This window comes from Capra hircus, chromosome 17, assembly GCF_001704415.2.
Source record: "Capra hircus breed San Clemente chromosome 17, ASM170441v1, whole genome shotgun sequence".
Taxonomy (NCBI): Eukaryota; Metazoa; Chordata; class Mammalia; order Artiodactyla; family Bovidae; genus Capra; species Capra hircus.
This window is the reverse complement of record NC_030824.1, coordinates 16856607-16874682: the sequence shown is the minus strand read 5'-3', so window position 1 is coordinate 16874682 and position 18076 is coordinate 16856607. Positions and strand designations below refer to the sequence as shown.

The 18076-nt window shown below is 38.1% G+C and overlaps 2 protein-coding genes across 4 annotated transcripts; one reads left to right on the top strand and one right to left on the bottom strand.

Moving 5' to 3' along the window:
• Positions 84 to 11127, top strand: FAM216A (family with sequence similarity 216 member A). 2 transcript variants are annotated; one of them, XM_005691434.3, is made up of 7 exons: positions 84 to 576; positions 2164 to 2204; positions 5493 to 5608; positions 6635 to 6764; positions 6845 to 7025; positions 7902 to 7984; positions 9280 to 11127. In XM_005691434.3, the coding sequence occupies exons 1-7, from the start codon at positions 485 to 487 to the stop codon at positions 9396 to 9398; spliced, it is 762 nt and encodes a 253-aa protein (XP_005691491.1). In that variant the 5' UTR covers positions 84 to 484; the 3' UTR covers positions 9399 to 11127. The 2 variants fall into 2 exon arrangements, with proteins under 2 accessions (XP_005691491.1, XP_005691492.1); XM_005691435.2 differs by having other exon boundaries at positions 390 to 576; positions 2164 to 2198; positions 9280 to 9626.
• On the bottom strand, positions 10778 to 18047 carry VPS29 (VPS29, retromer complex component). Of its 2 annotated transcripts, XM_005691431.2 has the most exons (5): positions 17940 to 18040; positions 15884 to 15895; positions 13479 to 13670; positions 11524 to 11759; positions 10778 to 11280 (listed from the first exon to the last, which is right to left on the bottom strand). In XM_005691431.2, exons 1-5 carry the CDS (start codon positions 17940 to 17942, stop codon positions 11163 to 11165), a joined length of 561 nt encoding a protein of 186 aa, XP_005691488.1. In that variant the 5' UTR covers positions 17943 to 18040; the 3' UTR covers positions 10778 to 11162. The 2 variants fall into 2 exon arrangements, with proteins under 2 accessions (XP_005691488.1, XP_005691489.1); XM_005691432.3 differs by lacking the exon at positions 15884 to 15895 and having other exon boundaries at positions 17940 to 18047.

Below are 18076 nucleotides of genomic sequence, written 5' to 3'. Positions count from 1 at the left end.
TGGGATTCTGGCAAGGTCTGGTTGCCTTGGTGATAACGAACAACCGACAACGCTCCGCATGCCTCAACGAGGTGCTTTGGTCCTTGGTTTGCGTACTGCTGTTTGACCTATATGGTGACCCTCAAGATTTGCAAATTTGCAGAGGGTCTGGATACTAACGTGAAAGGAACCTTTCGTTTTAGAGGGAAATTATACTTCCTTTCTGCGACGCATCCCTTCCACAAAAAGACGCAAATGAACAAACGCGTAATCAACTAATGAACTCCCGCCCCTCCCCCAACTTAATTCCAGGATCTTGGATCTGCCCTCTCCGCTTTCCCGAAGCTATTCGGGCAGTGTCCGGACTTCATCAGAGGGGGCTAGAATCCAGCGTCTGCCTCTTCACCCCCAATATCTCCCGGCCTGACGCACGCGTGCTGACAGGGGAGGGGAAAGGGGAAAGCTTCGCTCGCAGAGAGCTCGCGGTCAGGGCACCCGGGAGGAGATGCCCAACCAAGGTCCAGTGTCCGGCTGGACGGAGTGCAGTTCTTCCGCAGAGCCGCCCGCAGTGGCCAGGGCCGAGGGTGGCGGCGGCGGGTGAGGCTGCGGGGCCCTGGGGGATTTGGGAGGATGGCCGTCAGCCCTGGGTCGTGATCCCGGGGTAGAGGAGGAGGTGGGAGCTGGCTGCTCCTGTGGACTCGTCCCTAGTGTACTGGTCCCTAGTGTACTGAAGTGAGAGGAAGGGAGAACCTTTGTTGTGGCCGACTCACAGTTTAGGGGACGGGCTTCTGAGGAAAGCTGAGGACAAGGGTTGGTGCAATGACTGACTAAACGCAGTGACTGCGACAGTCGTCTGGGTGCTTCTTGTGTCCCGGGGGCGCTGCGAAATCTGCTTGAACGTTTGCCGTCTGGCCGCTGTATTTCTACAAAAAGGAGTTGGCAGGCTGAGGGTAGGGGGTTAGGGAGGCACCAAGGGAAGAGAGGCTCAAAGGAGCGCTTCCAAGTCAACAAATCATTTCCCTGTGTGACATGTGTCACCTTTATGTCAAATTGAGATTCAAAATCTGTAATGAGACAAGTTTTAGAGGCACCTTGAATTTGGCATTTTCTTCACTCAATAGTTCCTTTTTCATAAATCCATTCTGAGCAGGTTTTTACTTTTTTAACCGCTTAGTGGAAACTTTTTTGTATTTTAATTTTAATTGAAGAATAATTACTTTACAATATTGTAATGGTTTTGGAGAAGGAAATGGTAACCCACTCCACTGTTCTTGCCTGGAGAATCCCAGGGACTGGGGGAGCCTAGTGGGCTGTTGTCTCTGGGGTCGCACAGAGTAGGACACGACTGAAGTGACTTAGCAGCAGCAGCAGCAGCAGCAGCAGCAGCATTATAATGGTTTCTGCCATGGGTTTTTACTATTATTTTCTGGACGCTGAAGATAGTTGGTGAAATTACTGTTGGAGGCAGTACCTCATCCCTTGCATCAGTTATTCCCTAAAAGTGAGAACTGCTGGATGTTCCTCTCAAGCCCATAGTCATGGCTCCTGCTGCACCCATGGCCATCTTTAAAAATATATATATGTGTTTGGTGCATTGATGACTTCTAAAGACGGGATGGTACTATGTTCCTCTTTTCTGCTCCTCAGAGTGTTTAACAAAGTTCTGGATCCTAGTATATCAGAGCATCAGTGAATTGGTCATTGAAAAAAACTGTAGGAAGAGGAAAAGGGGAGTGTTTTGTCTTAATTTGAGAACCGAAAAAATGAACTGTACAAACATTCTAGACCAACTTAGTTCCAGTACACCTTAAATTACGTATAATAATTTTATTAAGAATAAAGGAAGAAAATATCATGGATAGCACAGAAGCCCAATTACTTCATTGAGCTCAGTGTAGGAATTAGATTCTGAGACTGTAAAAGTAAGGCCAAATCTGGCTAAAAGTAAATCCTTTATATATAGTATGGTAAAAATCTCTGATAATTCACTTTGAAAAAGCTTGGAGTCATTAGGATATAACCAGAATTATAGGAGAAGGCTTTGCAAGACATTATAGCTGATGGAAATGGAAAGTAAAAAGCATATGTAATACTGTCCTTATTTTTCATTTAAAATACTTTATTTAATGCTTATACAACTTTCAATTGTTACATATTATATACATCCTTTTTTTCTTAAAACAGATCAGCTGGACATTCTTATTACCAGAATTCCAAAGGTACTGGTGAGTATATAAAGCAGATAATATGCCTCGATAATATGCATCAATAATGTAGCTAAGAGAAATAAATTTTGCTATAACACTAATACAATGGAGTTTCAAAAAGTCTTTATTAGCATCTTTGGTAAACTCAGTTTTAAAGATTTTCAAAGAACAATCCAGCAGGTCTTTGTCTCCTGCTAAGATATCTCACATCAGGGACTTCCCTGGTGGTTCAGTGGCTAGGACTCTTGTGTTCTCAGTTCAGGGGGCCCAAGTTTGATCTCTGGGCAAGAACTAGATCACATATGCTGCAACTAAGACCTGGAGCACCCAAATAAAATACCACACATCAAAAGAGTACTTCAAAATTGCAGAAAATCTGAAAAGAACTATTTATAACTGATGTTGGTTGAAAGGACAGAACATAATCTGGGGTTTATATTAATACAAAGATTGAAGGAAAAAATTCTCAATTGTACAACTTCAAAGAACATAAAATATTTTTCAATGCTATTGTTTTCCTCTCACTTGAAATTAAGGATATAGCTACTGGAGGTAAGAGGTTAAGACAGGCCCCCAAAGACCTCTCACTAACTTTTTGTGGGTGAGCAATTTCAATTCAAATGATATATAAAACTTGAATTCGCTTTGCTTTTTCTTGGAAAATTTATAGTCCTTACAGTTACCTAGGAAAAACACACATATTTGTGTGTGTGTGTGTATATATCCACATAACTTTATTTTATATACATATGGTTGTTTTAAAATGGAATTGCTGAATCACATGGCAATTCTGTTTTATTTTTTGAGGAATTGCCATACTATTTCCTCAGCAGCTGCACCATTTTGTATTCCCAGCAGCAACACACAGAGGTCCAGTTTCTCCACATCCTAGCTAACACTTGTTTTCATTTTTTGATGAGAAGGAAATGGCAACCCTCTCCAGTATTCTTGCCTGAGAATCCCATGGATGGAGGAGCCTGGCAGGCTACAGTCCGTGGGGTCAAAAAGAGTTGCACACCACTGAGCGACTTCACTTTCACTTTCTCTCACTTTCATACTTATGAAGTGATGTCCCATTGTGATTTTGATTGCATTTCCCTAATGATTAGTGATAGTGAACATCTTTTCATGTGTTCATTAACCACTTGTATGTCTTCTTTGAAGACATCTAAAGTCTATTTAAGTCCATAGCCCATTTTCACCTGGATTGTTTGTTGTGTTTAACTATTGTTTTTAAAGATTTCATTTTCTGTAAAGAAATGCTAAGCTTCTGAGGAATTAAATTTTAGTCCCAGTTCTAATATGCACCTCAGAACTATTAACAAGGACACACAAAATATATTCTTAGATAATTACTCTACACTTATGACTTGAAAAGGCTTAAAAAATAAAACTTTTAGTATGTTGAATTGCTGTTCGTTTTTATTATTACAAATTCCAAATTATGTTTTAAGGATCAATCATAATAATGTAATTTCTGGATGATTTTGTATTTGTTGGTAAATTAGCTAGTCTTTTAGTATGCAAATATAGTTCTTAGTTATTTGCACTAACCATCCAATTTCCCCAAATCTTGAAGAAGTAACTAAATTTAAGGTTTAATATGTAAAATTATAGTGGCTTTGTTATCAATAATAATGGAAACAAAACTGTGCTTATTTAGTTTACCTAGTACAGATTTTTAACTTGGAATTTACTCTGCCAGCTGTTTGTAATAGCCCCAAACGGGAAACAACCCAGATTTCCATCAAGAAGTGGATGGATAATCAAATTCTGGTATAAACATGCAATGGAATAAAACCCAAGAATAAAAAGGCACTATCTATTGTTACACATTACATAAATAGATCTCAAAATAATTAAGTTGAGCGAAAGAAGTCAGACAAAACCAGAATATATACTGTATATTTCCATTTATAGCAAACTCAAGAAACTAAGCTATAGTGATAGAAAACGCATCAGTGGTTGCTTGGAAAGAGGAAGTGTATGGGGAGGATAGGAATGTAAAAAAGTGTTATTTTCTGATTAAACTTTGCCAGGCACTGTTTTTCCCCAAACTGCTAGTAATACTGAGTTATCTTAACATATGTGAAGCTAAAAACTACTTTCCATTCTTCTGCGAAAACATCTCAACTTTTATTTTTATTAAAGGCAATTACTTTAATCTACCTACATCATATTTGAAACAATGAAATAACTGAAATTATGTAAAAATAAGTTTTAATTAATTTCTGCAAAGCTCTTCATTTTAACACTGCCTTATTAAAGGGACAAAATGTGTTATTCTATGTTGTGTCTAATATAAAATTTTGAAACTACATACTGAAGTTGAATGATAAAATATTTTTGAAAATCTTTTAAAAGCACAAGTCCTGCATGTATATTCCTGTTTAGTATGGTCTGACAAACAATGAACTAAAGAAGTATACTGTCAACAGTTTGCATCTCAGTTCAGTTCAGTCGCTCGGTCGTGTCCGACTCTTTGCGACTCCATGAATTGCAGCATGCCAGGCCTCCCTGAGAGTCCCTTGGACTGCAAGGAGATCCAACCAGTCCATTCTGAAGGAGATCAGTCCTGGGTGTTCTTTGCGGGGAATGATGCTAAAGCTGAAACTTTGGCCACCTCATGTGAAGAGCTGACTGCATTGGAAGACTCTGATGCTGGGAGGGATTGGGGGCAGGAGGAGAAGGGGACGACAGAGGATGAGATGGCTGGATGGCATCACCGACTCGATGGATGTGGGTTTGAGTGAACTCCGGGAGTTGGTGATGGACAGGGAGGCCTGGCATGCTGCGATTTATGGGGTCGCAAAGAGTCGGACACGACTGAGCGACTGAACTGAACTGAACTGAACTGAAGGCCTCCCTGTCCATCACCAACTCCCGGAGTTCCCTCAAACTCACGTCCATCGAGTCGGTGATGCCATCCAGCCCTCTCATCCTCTGTCGTCCCCTTCTCCTCCTGCCCCCAATCCTTCCCAGCATCAGAGTCTTTTCCAATGAGTCAACTCTTTGCATGAGGTGGCCAAAGTATTGGAGTTTCAGCTTTAGCATCAGTCCTTTGCATCTCAGCTGAGTTCAAAATAATTTTGTCCAGATGCAATGATTATATATAGTAAATATTTATAAATGTCTTCGATTTTTTGTGTGCTCTAAAACCACATGGCAATCATGAAGTCTCTTCAAATTTAATAGTTTGACCAAAACTAGTACTCCAGAATAATCACTCACACATGTAAACAGATAAAATTGTTGTTAAACCAGTCTTTGCTCATGAGATTCACATTATAATGTCCTTGCCTACAGACAGAATCAAAGATGGATACAAAGTGAACTCACCTAGAGCCAAGCTGCAAGAGTTATGGAAAATGCCTCAAACAATTCACACCTCTAAGTCAAAGCCAGAGCCTTTCTTTCTAAAGGTATGCTAACTAAATACCAATATTTTATTTAAATGCTAATAGTCTTTGTATTCAGAGTTGAACTTTTTATTGAATCTAGTTAAGAGAGTAACTGGAGAAGGAAATGGCAACCCACTCCAGTACTCTTGCCTAGAAAATCCCATGGACGGAGGAACCTGGTGTCCATGGGGTGGCAGAGTCAGACACAACTGAGCGACTTCACTCACTCACCCACTCAAGAGAGTAAAGCACTGTCGAACACAGGTACACCCAGCACATTGTCTAGTGAAGTCACTCAGTCGTGTCCAACTCTTTGCGACCCATGGACCATAACCTACTAGGCTCTTCTGTCCATGGGATTTTCCAGGCAAGAGTACTGGAGTGGGTTGCCATTTCCTTCTCTAGGGGATCTTCCCAACCCAGCGATCGAACCCGGGTCTCCTGCATTGCAGGCAGACACTTTACTGTCTGAGCCACCAGGGAGGAGTCCATAAATATCTGCTGGGGTGGGCTGCCATCTATGGGATCGCATAGAGTAGGACACGACTGAAGCGACTTAGCAGCAGCAAATTCATTAATCAATGCAAGAATTTTATCATTATAGATTCCCTTTCATAGGAATATTTTCATGCTTTATGATACTTTGGCTTTAATGTATATTTCTTCACTCAGGAAGCTTAGTGCCCCAAGCACAAAGATGCCTGAGGAAAGTTCCACTCTAGTGATAGAAACCCAACCTCATAAAGATTTTGCTCAAGGACTCTAAAATTAAAAGCAAGCAAGAAAATGGCAACAAGTATTTCATGACTGTTGATCTGTATTATCCATTAAAGATCATAGCTGCCAGAATTAACCTCTCTAGAGCAATGTAAATTATGGTTATTAAAGAGGTGTGCAAATTGGTAAATTTTGAGCCAGATTAATGTAGCTGAATTTGCATAAGTAAAATGTACAGATGGTACGACACTCCTGAACATTTCATCCTTTCAGATATGGAATATTGCCAACCTCTGTTCTACAATACAGCCTATACATTTTGTCTTTTAGCATCCAGACCTCACCTTAGTCGAGAAGCGCTACCTGTGTAGCATTGCTAAGATCTATAATGCAAGCTATCTGAGGACTTTAATGAAGAGGCACTACATGCATGTGATCCAGCGCAGCTCCCAAAAGCCAGGCAGGTGTACCTTCAGGTAGTTTCTCAATAGTTCTCACAAGAAACAAGAGAGCATTCTAACAGAGGTGATTTGTGTACAGGTGTCCTCACTCATCACAGGGGCCACCTCAGTTCTCATTCCTCACAGAAGCAGCATTACCCCTGTACTACATGGCGACACCAGCTGGAGAGAGAGGACTTGGGACCTTCTAACATTGCAGCTGCATCTGCACCTGAGATGATACAACATTCGCTTTGGCGACCAGTGAGAAACAAAGAAGGGTCTGTTTCCTTTTGTTTCAGAGAAAAAATGTACCCCCAACTTTACTTGAAGGGTAGCTAAATGATGTTATTTCTCATGCTCCTTATAAGTTCACTTTAAGTTCAGAATAGGTTGGACAAAGGCACAAAAGAATACTATCTTATGGCCTCTTTATTGAGCTGACTGGGATATGCTACTGCTTTTTTTTTTTTTAATATGTGTAATTTTACTTATTTTTGGCTGCACTGGGTCTTTGTTGCTTTGCATGGACTTTTCTCCAGTTGCAGCGAGCAGGGGCTATTCTTCATTGAAGTGCACTGGCTTCTCATTGAGGTGGTTTCTCTTGTTGAGCACAGGCCCTTGGTGCACAGGCTTCAGCAGATGCAGCAGGCAGGCTTCAGTAGTTGTGGCTCAGGGGCTGAAGAGGGTGGGCTCAGTAGTTGGGGCTTGTGGAATCTTCCTGGACCAGGGATCGGATCCATGTCCCCTGCATTGGCAGGCAGATTCTTAGCCGCTCTGCCACAAGTCCTGCTACTGCTTTTTGAATTTTGTGGAATTGTAAAAATTTTGATCAGCTAGAACCCTTTTAAATGATTCCCTCTTAAATTCAAAATAATACAAACTCTTCCAAAAGGAGAAGTATACGGTGGCTTCTGCATAAGGGAATAGAATACTATAAACCAAAAAGGAAAAAAGAGATTAAGATGCTTGATTATTCAACCTATGCTACAACTGATAGCTTTGCATCTCGGGTTAATAAGTTATGTGAGAATTCAGGGGCTAAAAGGGTCTCTTTGGTGATGTCGGCAGCTTAATAAAAATTTGTATGGTCTTCCACATATATTAGACAACTGTGCACTTGCTAGTTCCAATTAGGATGCTTCTCTTTCTTACAGTTTAAAAACTGGATATGCATCTAAAACAAGATGTAAATCATTGAAGATTTTTAGAAAACCAGGCAGACTGTTCATGAAATCAGGTAAATGTGGAATTTTTAATATATTTTTAAAGATGTTATGCTTTAAAAATATTAAACCCAATATAGCTCCATTTCTATTAGAGAAGACATTAAAAATTTTGAAGTGTGATTTGCTTACTGCTCCAAACAACATGAAATCGATTTCTGTTTCCACATAAAAGATCAGTGGTCAGGGAAGTTAAGATTCAATGTATTTCTAAGTAAAGATATTATAGTCAAGGCCAGAGACTTAATAGAGAATGAAATTTGTCAGAACTCAGAGCCATAAACATGACCTTTTCATGCCACAGCACTTCTTTTATGAGATAGTGTAATTTTTTGACAGATAGCATTGAAAACATTTTTTTGGCTACTTGTGCAACATGAGAGATCTTAGTTCCCTGACCAGGGATCGAACCTGTGCCCCCTGCAGTGGAAGCAGTCTTAACCACTGAACCACCAGGGAAATACCCTAATAGCGAATTTTGTATGCATCAAATAGTTAACAAAGGGCTATATCACCTATACCTTTTTGTTTAATATTCAACAAACCAGAGGAAGCAAACCAACATTAGCAAAATTTTGCAGAGCTACTCAGATAAATCCACATTTAGGAAGGACTGGCTTAAAGGATCCTTCTACCCCAAGTATGACAAAATGAAAAAGGCAAAAGAGGAAGGAAAACTGAATGCTGAGGTATTTCTCAGAATTGATTAAGTGGAAAGGATTAAGTGGAAGTTAAAACAGTTACCTAGTTACTACCACAGTAGGAGGGAAGTGGGTAGGAAGTAGGGAAGTTAGGCCTTCTGAACCCCTATCCCACTGCTGTGTGACAGCACCACCCAGCTCTGCTGTAAGTACCATGCTATGCCTACCCAAGAAATGAGGGAAATGGCAGGGTAGAACATAAGTATGGTTCCAAAAAGAACACCTGAAGGAAACCACAGACAGAGGAAGAGTCCCTGTGGTCCCAAGAGAAAAGCAATAAGAAACTTAAGGAATGGAGAATACTAAAGCTATAACTTCCCCCAGTGAAAAGATTTTTGCAAAGCCAATGGGAAAACAGGACTTAGTAGCAAAGAATTTGCTATAATACAACCTGATTAGAATACAGTATTAGGCAACTTACTTTTAAAAAGAGATATTTAGGGGGAGGGGGAAGTCATGAAATTTTGAAAATTACAGGAAGTTTATGCCAAATGCTTATTAATAAGGTAGGTAATTTTGAAGCTTGTTCTTAAATACAAATCTCAATTTTCAGGATGAAATAGTTTATTTCCAAAACAGACATTATAGACTCTTTATTTTCCCTTCAGTTTCTACAAATGATTCTGAATCATACATGAATGAAGAAAAAAAGGAAGAAGATTTACTAAATAAGTGTATGCAATCAATGTCAATTGAAGAACAGGGAGAACATCTGATGTTAACTTGACAACCTGAGTATTGATGATGTGCCAAAGGTGGGGGAAGGGATTGTGAATTGTGTCCTCTCTCTACATTTAGGGCAGTATTGTTATTCAAGTAATTTTAGCTTGTTCAGAAACTTTTACCACAACATAAAAAGTCTGATGTAGTTTCATGCACTACTGATATTTATGTAATAAAAATTATGTGTAACACATGCTTGTATTCCTAGATACAATTAAAATTTATTGTCACCTAAAATCTGAATTATTTTTCTTTAAAGCTGACAAATGCATTGTATAATTCTGTTTACAAGTCCTAAAATAGCAACATTAGAATATCCTAGAAATATTTTCCTCAGGCTGAGGAAAACTCTGAATATCCTGATATAGAACAGCCTTTGATAGAGATAATACCCTGCCTTATACAGAAGGTACTCAGTAAGTATTATCTTCTTGAACTTAAAAATAGAAATATCAATTTGCCCTATTTTAGAAAATTGCCAAACACTTGGACTCTCAAACTAAAGATTTAAGTTTTAATACAACAGTACAAGAGTTGTACTAACAAAACAACTAGTCACATTACATTTTCACTCTAGTGTTCTTACCTTCTAAACATCAGTGTTTAAAAAAATTTTTAATTTTTTGAGGTACAGTTGATATACATTATGTAAGTTTCAGGTATACAACATAGTGATTCACAATTTTTAAAGGTTATACTCCATTTTTAGTTATAAAATACTGGCTATATTCCCTATGTTATACAATATATCCTTGTAGCTTATTCATATTTTAAGTTTGTACCTGTTGATCCCCTTATTCCTATCTTGCCGCTCCCCCTGTAACCACTAGTTTGTTCTCTATATCCATGTTGCCTTTTTGTTATATTCACTAATTTTTTAGATGCCACAAACAAGTGATATCTACAGTAATCTGTCTTTCCCTGACTTTATTTAGCATAATACCCTCCAAGTCTATCCATGTTTCTGCAAATGGCAAAATTTCACTTTTTTTAATGGCGAGTAATATTCACATCTTCATCCATTCATCTGTTGATGAATCCTTAGGTTCTTTCCATATCTTAGCAATTGTAAATAATACTGCTATGAATACATGTGCATGTTATCTTCCTGAATTAAACATTAATGTTTGCAAAATTTTGTTGTTAAAACTTAAAAGAACAGGGCATTTAAAAGCAACAGTCTGAAAAATCACTGGATTTACTATGTCAATATGGTATACTATTTAGAAAATAAAACCTGAGTCCAACATTATGATCTAGAACAGTTGTTAAGGAATGAGCTCTGAAGTCATCTACCTTATCACTGTAACACTTGTCTGCAGTTTCATTTGGCCTCTTATTTTCATGATTTTTAAAAATTAAAACAGAGTTTAACCAAGAAAGTATAAATGAAAGGTAACTGTTTATTACTGGAGAAGAGAAAAATGTATACAAGAAAGTCTAGGTTCTTCCTCTTCATGCACTACTTTGGTAATAAAGTTCCAAATATCAACTATGAAGATATTTACAAGGCTAAATTTTTTTTAACGTGTGACCATTTACTGTGTAGTGAACATTTTTTCATAGAAATCATATACTTAAACTAAATATAATCTTATAGTTTACAAGAAGCTCCAACACTGTATTAACAGAAGACGATATATTTTACTGCAAAATATTATAAAAGTGATACAATTTTGTGGCTCTTAAATGTTTAATTACTTGAGTTGAACAGGGGAATGAAAAAAAAAAAAGGCCCAGGAGAAAAATCAACAGGACAGGCCTGGCTTTAAGACTTTTTGTATTCGATTCGTTCTACTTTCACATCATCTCCAATTAGCTGATACACGTAAGTGACAACTGTAGAAGCCTGGATATCCATCAACACAAATGAAGGAATAATGTTTCTGGAAGAAAATATAAATAATGTCATTGTTTTGCATTAAAAAGCCATAGCATTATAAATTTCAACTTAGGATGACAATTGGGATTCAAGGAGAAATCTGGTTGTTAGACATATTAAAGATAATCATCAATAGAATACTGCCAAAAAGGCTGTAATTATTTAAGTAACCATATTTATCTTTTACAAAATGTCACATGTGCAATTATTAACTTTTTATAAAACCCCAAAATTGCATACTACTCACGTTTCCAAGGCATTATATGCTCCAGTGGCAGAACCTGGATTAATGTAGAATTTATTTTCATGCTCAAATGCTTCAAATTTATGTGTATGTCCTGAAATAAGAATGTCCACATCAAACTGCCTCTGCAATAGGGCTAGGCTGGCCATATCTCCCCATGGAATAACTTGATGTCCATGGATCAAACCAATTTTGAACTGCCCAACAGTCACAACTTTCTGCTCTGGATAATTCAGATTCTAAAATACAAAAGACATAAAAAAATATTTTAGAGATACTGATGTTTATAAATAACTTTCTTTTAAATATTCAATCTCATACTGGTGTTTTGAAACAGTGCTCCACAACCAACAAATCTGTTAAACATCTGATTTCTTCGCAATCTAAGGCTGTAACTGCTCAAAACATAACTTCCTTCAGAACTGGAATTTATCATGCAATCTCTTTATTGAGTTTATTTTTATAGACTATGAGTTCTTTACAGAGTAATTCCCCCAAATTTGTGTTTCCTCTAAGAATCCAAGGAATATGACCTGTAAGCTAGGATGTGTTGAAATTGCATCCCAGGCTTTAATAGTTAATGGCTTAGAATAATATAATAATGATAGTTAACACTTATGTAGCACTTAGTATGAACCAGGCACTCTTCCAAGAGGTTATAAATGTCAACCTATGTAATACTTACAAACAACCCTAAGAGGTAGGTTTCATTTTGACCTCTACTTTATGGATGAGGAAAATAAGGTACACAGAAGTTAACACAGCTTGCCTAACGTCACAGTTATTAACTGTTTAAGCCAAGATCTAAACCCTGGAAGTATGGCTCCAGGGTTGGTGAATTTATTAGCAAATTAGAAGCAAAAAGAAATTTAATTCTTGCTACTGAAACTAGCATATCACAAACAGAACTCCTAATATATTTTTAATAATCCAAACCTATACTCTGTTAACATGTCTGCCCTTTCCTATTTCATCACCCCCAACCCTCATCCCACCTTCATGCCAACTCTAGTTTATTCAAACTTAACTGCAAAAAAAAGGAGCACCAGCGAAGTTAATTTATGAAAAATCTTCTATTTCCAGAAATACAAAATAAAAATTTCACACTAGAGTCAGGTTTACTAAGCTTGATCATACGGTGTTAACACTGGCAGGGGTCTTAAAAATCATCTATTCCAATCTTATTTACATAGTAGGGAACTAAGAAAGAGGATACAGCTTGCCTAAAATCCCAGTATTAATTAATAGGCAAAGTTGGAACTTTAGGACTCCTTATTTTTTCTCTAAGGCAAGATTTATGGAGATATAACTTCCATACAGGAAAATTACTCTTCCTGGTATACAATTCAAGGAGTTTTGACAAACACATATAGTCATGCTGCCACAGTCAAGATACAGAACAGTCTACCCGCTCCTCACAACTCCTTCATGCCTGTTTATACTTAACCCTTGAGATAGGGAGCCATGGTAGGATTTTTAGCAGAGAAGTGATCTGATCTCACTTCACCTATAAGAGGTCACTCTGGCTGCTACTTGGAGAACAAACTATGGAGGAAGCAAGGGTAGTATCAGGAAGTTGGACACAGTAAAGTGATACAGTGGCTTAGAACCGGTAGCAGAGATGGTGGCAGTTAAATTCCTAACAAAACTTTGCATTCTAAACGATAGCACGACAAAAAATAGAAACAAAACTGTATCAGTTCAGTTAGAACAAGTATGTAACGTTTAATAAGCAGTCTAAAATCAGCCATTTTCAAACCATGCATATAGTATGTTTTCACTGGAACACTAGGGGAAAAAAAAAGACCTTAACAGTTGAGAAACTCTGGTCTAAAAAATAAAGCTTATACATATATAAGAATCAAGAAAAGGAAATATTTCATGAGCATATAGTCAACCCAACAAGAAAAAAAAAAAGAAAAAGGAAGTATTTGGGAAGGCAAAGGGAAGTACATCACCTCATCGAAGTCTCCTCTCACAATATGGACATCGCCAGCCAGAGTCTTGAGATAGTCATAACTCTCTTTGGTGCAAAGGTTTCCGGTGCAGAGAATGTGCTGAATCTTCCCTGGCACCAGCAGTTTTTTGAACTTAGCTGGCAAACTGTTGCACCGATGTGGGATGTGCAGGTCTCCTAATACCAACACCAACTTTAAAGTGTCAAGGTGAGAAAAGGTGTAATGTTAAACATGATTTCAAAATAAGATATTCTCCTCCCATAATTCCTCTTTTAAATTAAATTAATCAGACTTCAGAACCCAAAGAGCAGAACTTATTCACACAGTTCCTATCATGAACATTTTAACAATACATGTGATTCTAAATCAGTCTTAGTTTATTTTGGTCACAAATAGGTGTACACACAATACAAGTAACCATTCTATTTATTGAGAATAAAGCCAAGCTTTCTAAAGCAATTCATTTAGAGACCTATAAAATTAAACTCCATAAAAAAATTGAAAACTGAACCCTATGGAATTTTGATATGGTAATTCATATTTCTGCAGTTTTAAATGTACAACATATATTAATTCCAGGGACATTAATAAAAAGAATGGTTAAAATTATAATGATAAGAGAAAAAAGTTAACTCTATAATTCACTATGTTGACAACTATTTGGAGGAAGAGTAGCCAAAATTTACAATATTCGTTACTTAAAATATTAACTATACATTACAGAAAAATAAAAACAGCCTATGCCTCAAAGAGTTTCAGTAGGACAAACGTGCTTTTGAATTGTAATCTTTGTTATCCTCTCTTTCTTTCATTGTTAGAAATCCTGTCGTATTTTTGTCTGGATTAAACTGCCTATCCTCAGTTTAGTTCCCAAACTTAAAATAACAAATCACAAATTTCATGTACATTAGAGCATTAAAAAAAGAAAGGAAGATCAACCAAATAAGTGATAATTTAGCAGGAGGTGGTTTAGAGTTGGAACACAATCTCAGATGATAAAAACAAATTCTGCACATAAACACAAGAATTTAAAAACCTCAATTCTGTGAATTTTTAATTTTAAAATGTCAAGATTTCACATGTATACATCATTTAACAGAATTGTCAAAAAGGTCATATAAAAATAGTTATCTGCCCTCCAAAGGACAACAGAATCAATTTCTCCACGTGGATTACTATAAGCACCTTCAGAGGAAATCAGGGTGGTATGGCCATAGACAGTACAGGCACCTTCTTTCTACAACAGGATGTCTTTCCACACAGACGTCCCATCCATAAATGTAGAAGCCCTTTAACTGGTTTCAAAGAAGGTATGACTATTCCTTGATATTACCAAAGGAAATATTAACTGTCTTAAGATCAACAGAAAAGTTTGGCCACTACAGACTTTGTAAATTAAAATTAATCAAAAGGTGTAAAATTAAAATTATTACCACAATCAGCTTGATTCATCTTGCAGCAAATATCAAAATGATTACAAACCAAAGGAAATGTCAACAGAACATATAGTAACCAAAGTAACACAAGGTAACAAAACCCGTGCACTTTAAAAGAAATTATTAAATAAGCTTCTTTACAAAGAGTAGTTTCAGCCAGTATTTGCTCAATGACTTATATTGTTTCAATCCAGATCTCAGTGGACAAAACATCTATAAAACTAAAAACCACCACATAGCTTCCACCCTCAGTGGTAATCAATACAAAAGTACCTGCAGATAGAACAATCTTCATCTTTAGAGGGGGATCCCTTCAGATATGGATTGAAGTGCATAGTTAATGTGGGAAGCTGGCATTTAAGAAAAAGGTAAAAAAACAAATTTCTATATTAAAAAAAAAAAGAACCTCAAACTCATAAATTAAGGGTATATGACTGTAACAGGTTGAAAATGTTTGGGATTAATCATGAATGAGCTGTTCAATCTGAGTGTGGCTGAACAAACATTCATAAAACATAGTACTTTATAATGATCAATAACCTGAATTCTATAACGTACTGTGGATTATACCTAAGTGTACCTACCCTATTAGCAGTTTAAAGATGTAACAATGAAAGGCCACAAAGAAATCATTTCAAATTAATAAGGATCCTTACTAGGACTCTGGTTTCCTGCAGCTAACGAAGTTATATGGGGAACAGTGTCACATAACAGATGTCATACTTTGAGCAGCGTCTTTGCCCAAATTCCACACTTTGACAGTGCAGGTTAGACATAGATTACATAGAGTCTTTTAAGATGGCAAAAGATTCTGGAAATGGCAGTCTTGTTAAATTTAAATAAAGAACCAATCTAATCAAAGCATAGAAAATTTGGTTACTTGCTATTTGAGAGACTGTAAAAGGGTGAAATCCCAGTAATCAGCCACCCCACCACCACTGTTAGTAGGAGCTAAGAGAAGAAACTTACTCTGTGCCCAGCCTTAGTGGAATGAAGAAGTTGATTGCAGACAGGGGAATGAAAAAAAAAGGGTGAAACATGACCAATGTTAAAAGAAAGCAACGAAAAGAAACAAACCAAAAAAGAACAAAAAACTCATCAAATGAATAAGCAAACAATTGTTAATGATTTCTGAGTGTTATGAAAGAAAATGTTAAAAATCAGCTTTGCTCAAAACAATACCAAAAGAACCATTTGCTGTACTATTAAATATCACACACACACACAAACACACATTTACAATCTTTTCTAATTTTCTTAATCTCATTCTCCACTTTGACGCCTATCCCTTTTGTTTGTTGTTCTGTTTAGAATTTTACAAAACAATTTGGAAAATTCACCACTGATAGCTTAAATGAAAGCTAACATTTTCTGGATTCTTTAGGCTTAATTATTCTTTAAATACATTGACTTTAATCCTCTTATGTTTAAAATTCTAGTAGTTGGAAAATTATGCTGCAGCTAGGTCATTATTTTGTACAGAAGATCTAACACAGCACTATGAATACATCATCAAGTCACCAGATACTGGATGATAGAAGCAGACACCCTCCTCCAGCTAAAACTGGACTTTCCCCCACACCTAAATTTGTCGCCCACAGACTCTGGATACTGCTGAATATTAAACATTTTTAGTCTCTTTACCAAATAAAATGCTTTTAATTGTAAAAAAATCCATCAATGCTCTAAACCTTGCCCAGTTCTATTTCACATGAAAAGTGAATCTACTTCAGTACAACTACCCTGAAAAACTACCTCTCAAAAAAATCTCAGAAACATGAATACTTAAATCATGTCAGGTAATTTCATCTTCTCCCCGGGATAAGATGTCTCAAAATTAATTTTAACTGGACTACTCTAATCTGGAATCTGTTTAGAAGCAAAAATCGTAAGTGAGACTAGAGTCTCTAACATGTACAAAGTACTAAAGAACCACAGATCACGAATGTCACGTTTATAAGGCACCTTAAAGGTTGCTTGTTATAGAATCACGATTATTTTAAAAACGCACTGGATGTTCATCACAGAGAGCAGCCCCTTTTTATCAACAAACACCAAGATTATCAGAGCTCCTTTTCAAACCGCTCTTAACTTTTCTGAAAATCAAGGGCACTTTGAAAATCTGATTACAGCTATTAGGCCTCTCCAGCAGTAGCTCCCAAGTTTTCACGTAGGAAAGTCTTAGGGGTACCGACTTATTGGGGGTGAGGGGGTGACGGGTCGGTCCGGGGCAATCCGATGCACAATGAGGTAAAGCTTCCCAAATTCCTCTTGGCCGCCAATAATGGCCCTTTAACTAGAAGAACATACGTACTCACAAAATCAGTTCGAAAACTACTAAGGAATTCTACTCTAAAGGGTCGCAATCTCCTGAAGAAGCAAGTAGTTCCAGCAATTCTTAAAAGCCAAAAAAAAAAAAAAAAAAAAAAAGCCAAATCCAGTCCTTTGAGGGGACACCGCCACATTTCAATGGCAGCTGCACGTTATTTCAGGGGAGAAAGGAGACTTATCCCCTTTCCCCAGACAGCAAATTAAAATAGGTAGATAATTCTACTCGCTTCTTCCCGTTTTGCATCCGAGAAGCCAGTTTTCGCCACATGGGGGTGGTAACCAGTGGGTTACCAACCAGCGGGAGGTGCTTTTTGCGGGAAAAGAGCTAGGAAACGTCTGGAAACGGAGGGGATCCCGCGGCTCCTTTCTCGGGGACTCCCAAGGCACAGGCCCAAAGCCTTCCCCGGCTCGGGCGTGCGGGTCTCCTGACAGAAGCAGCAGCTGAGTGGCCCTTTCCGCCTTCGGACGTCCTCTGGCCCCTGGGGCCGGGATGCAAGGCCCGGGCTGGCCGCACCCAGAGGTGGCCGCTCTCTTTCCTCCTTTGCCTTTCCCCAGGCACCAGCCCAGGCCGCGGTCGCGCCCGTCACGGCCTCCAGGATCACCCAAGCCCTCGCCCAGAGACTCCCAGCGGCTCCCAACGACGCAGAACCTCAGGCGAGAGGCAGGCCTCCGTGGTCGCAACTGCGGTACTCACCATCCTGTCACTGGGCTCCGCTCAGTCACCACAATCACCGCCGCCTTCCCTTCCTCACGCTTCTCGGCGACCCGCCCACCTCGTTCAACACCAATGAAAAGAGAGGTCAGCAAGAGACCGTTCTACGGAGGCCCGCG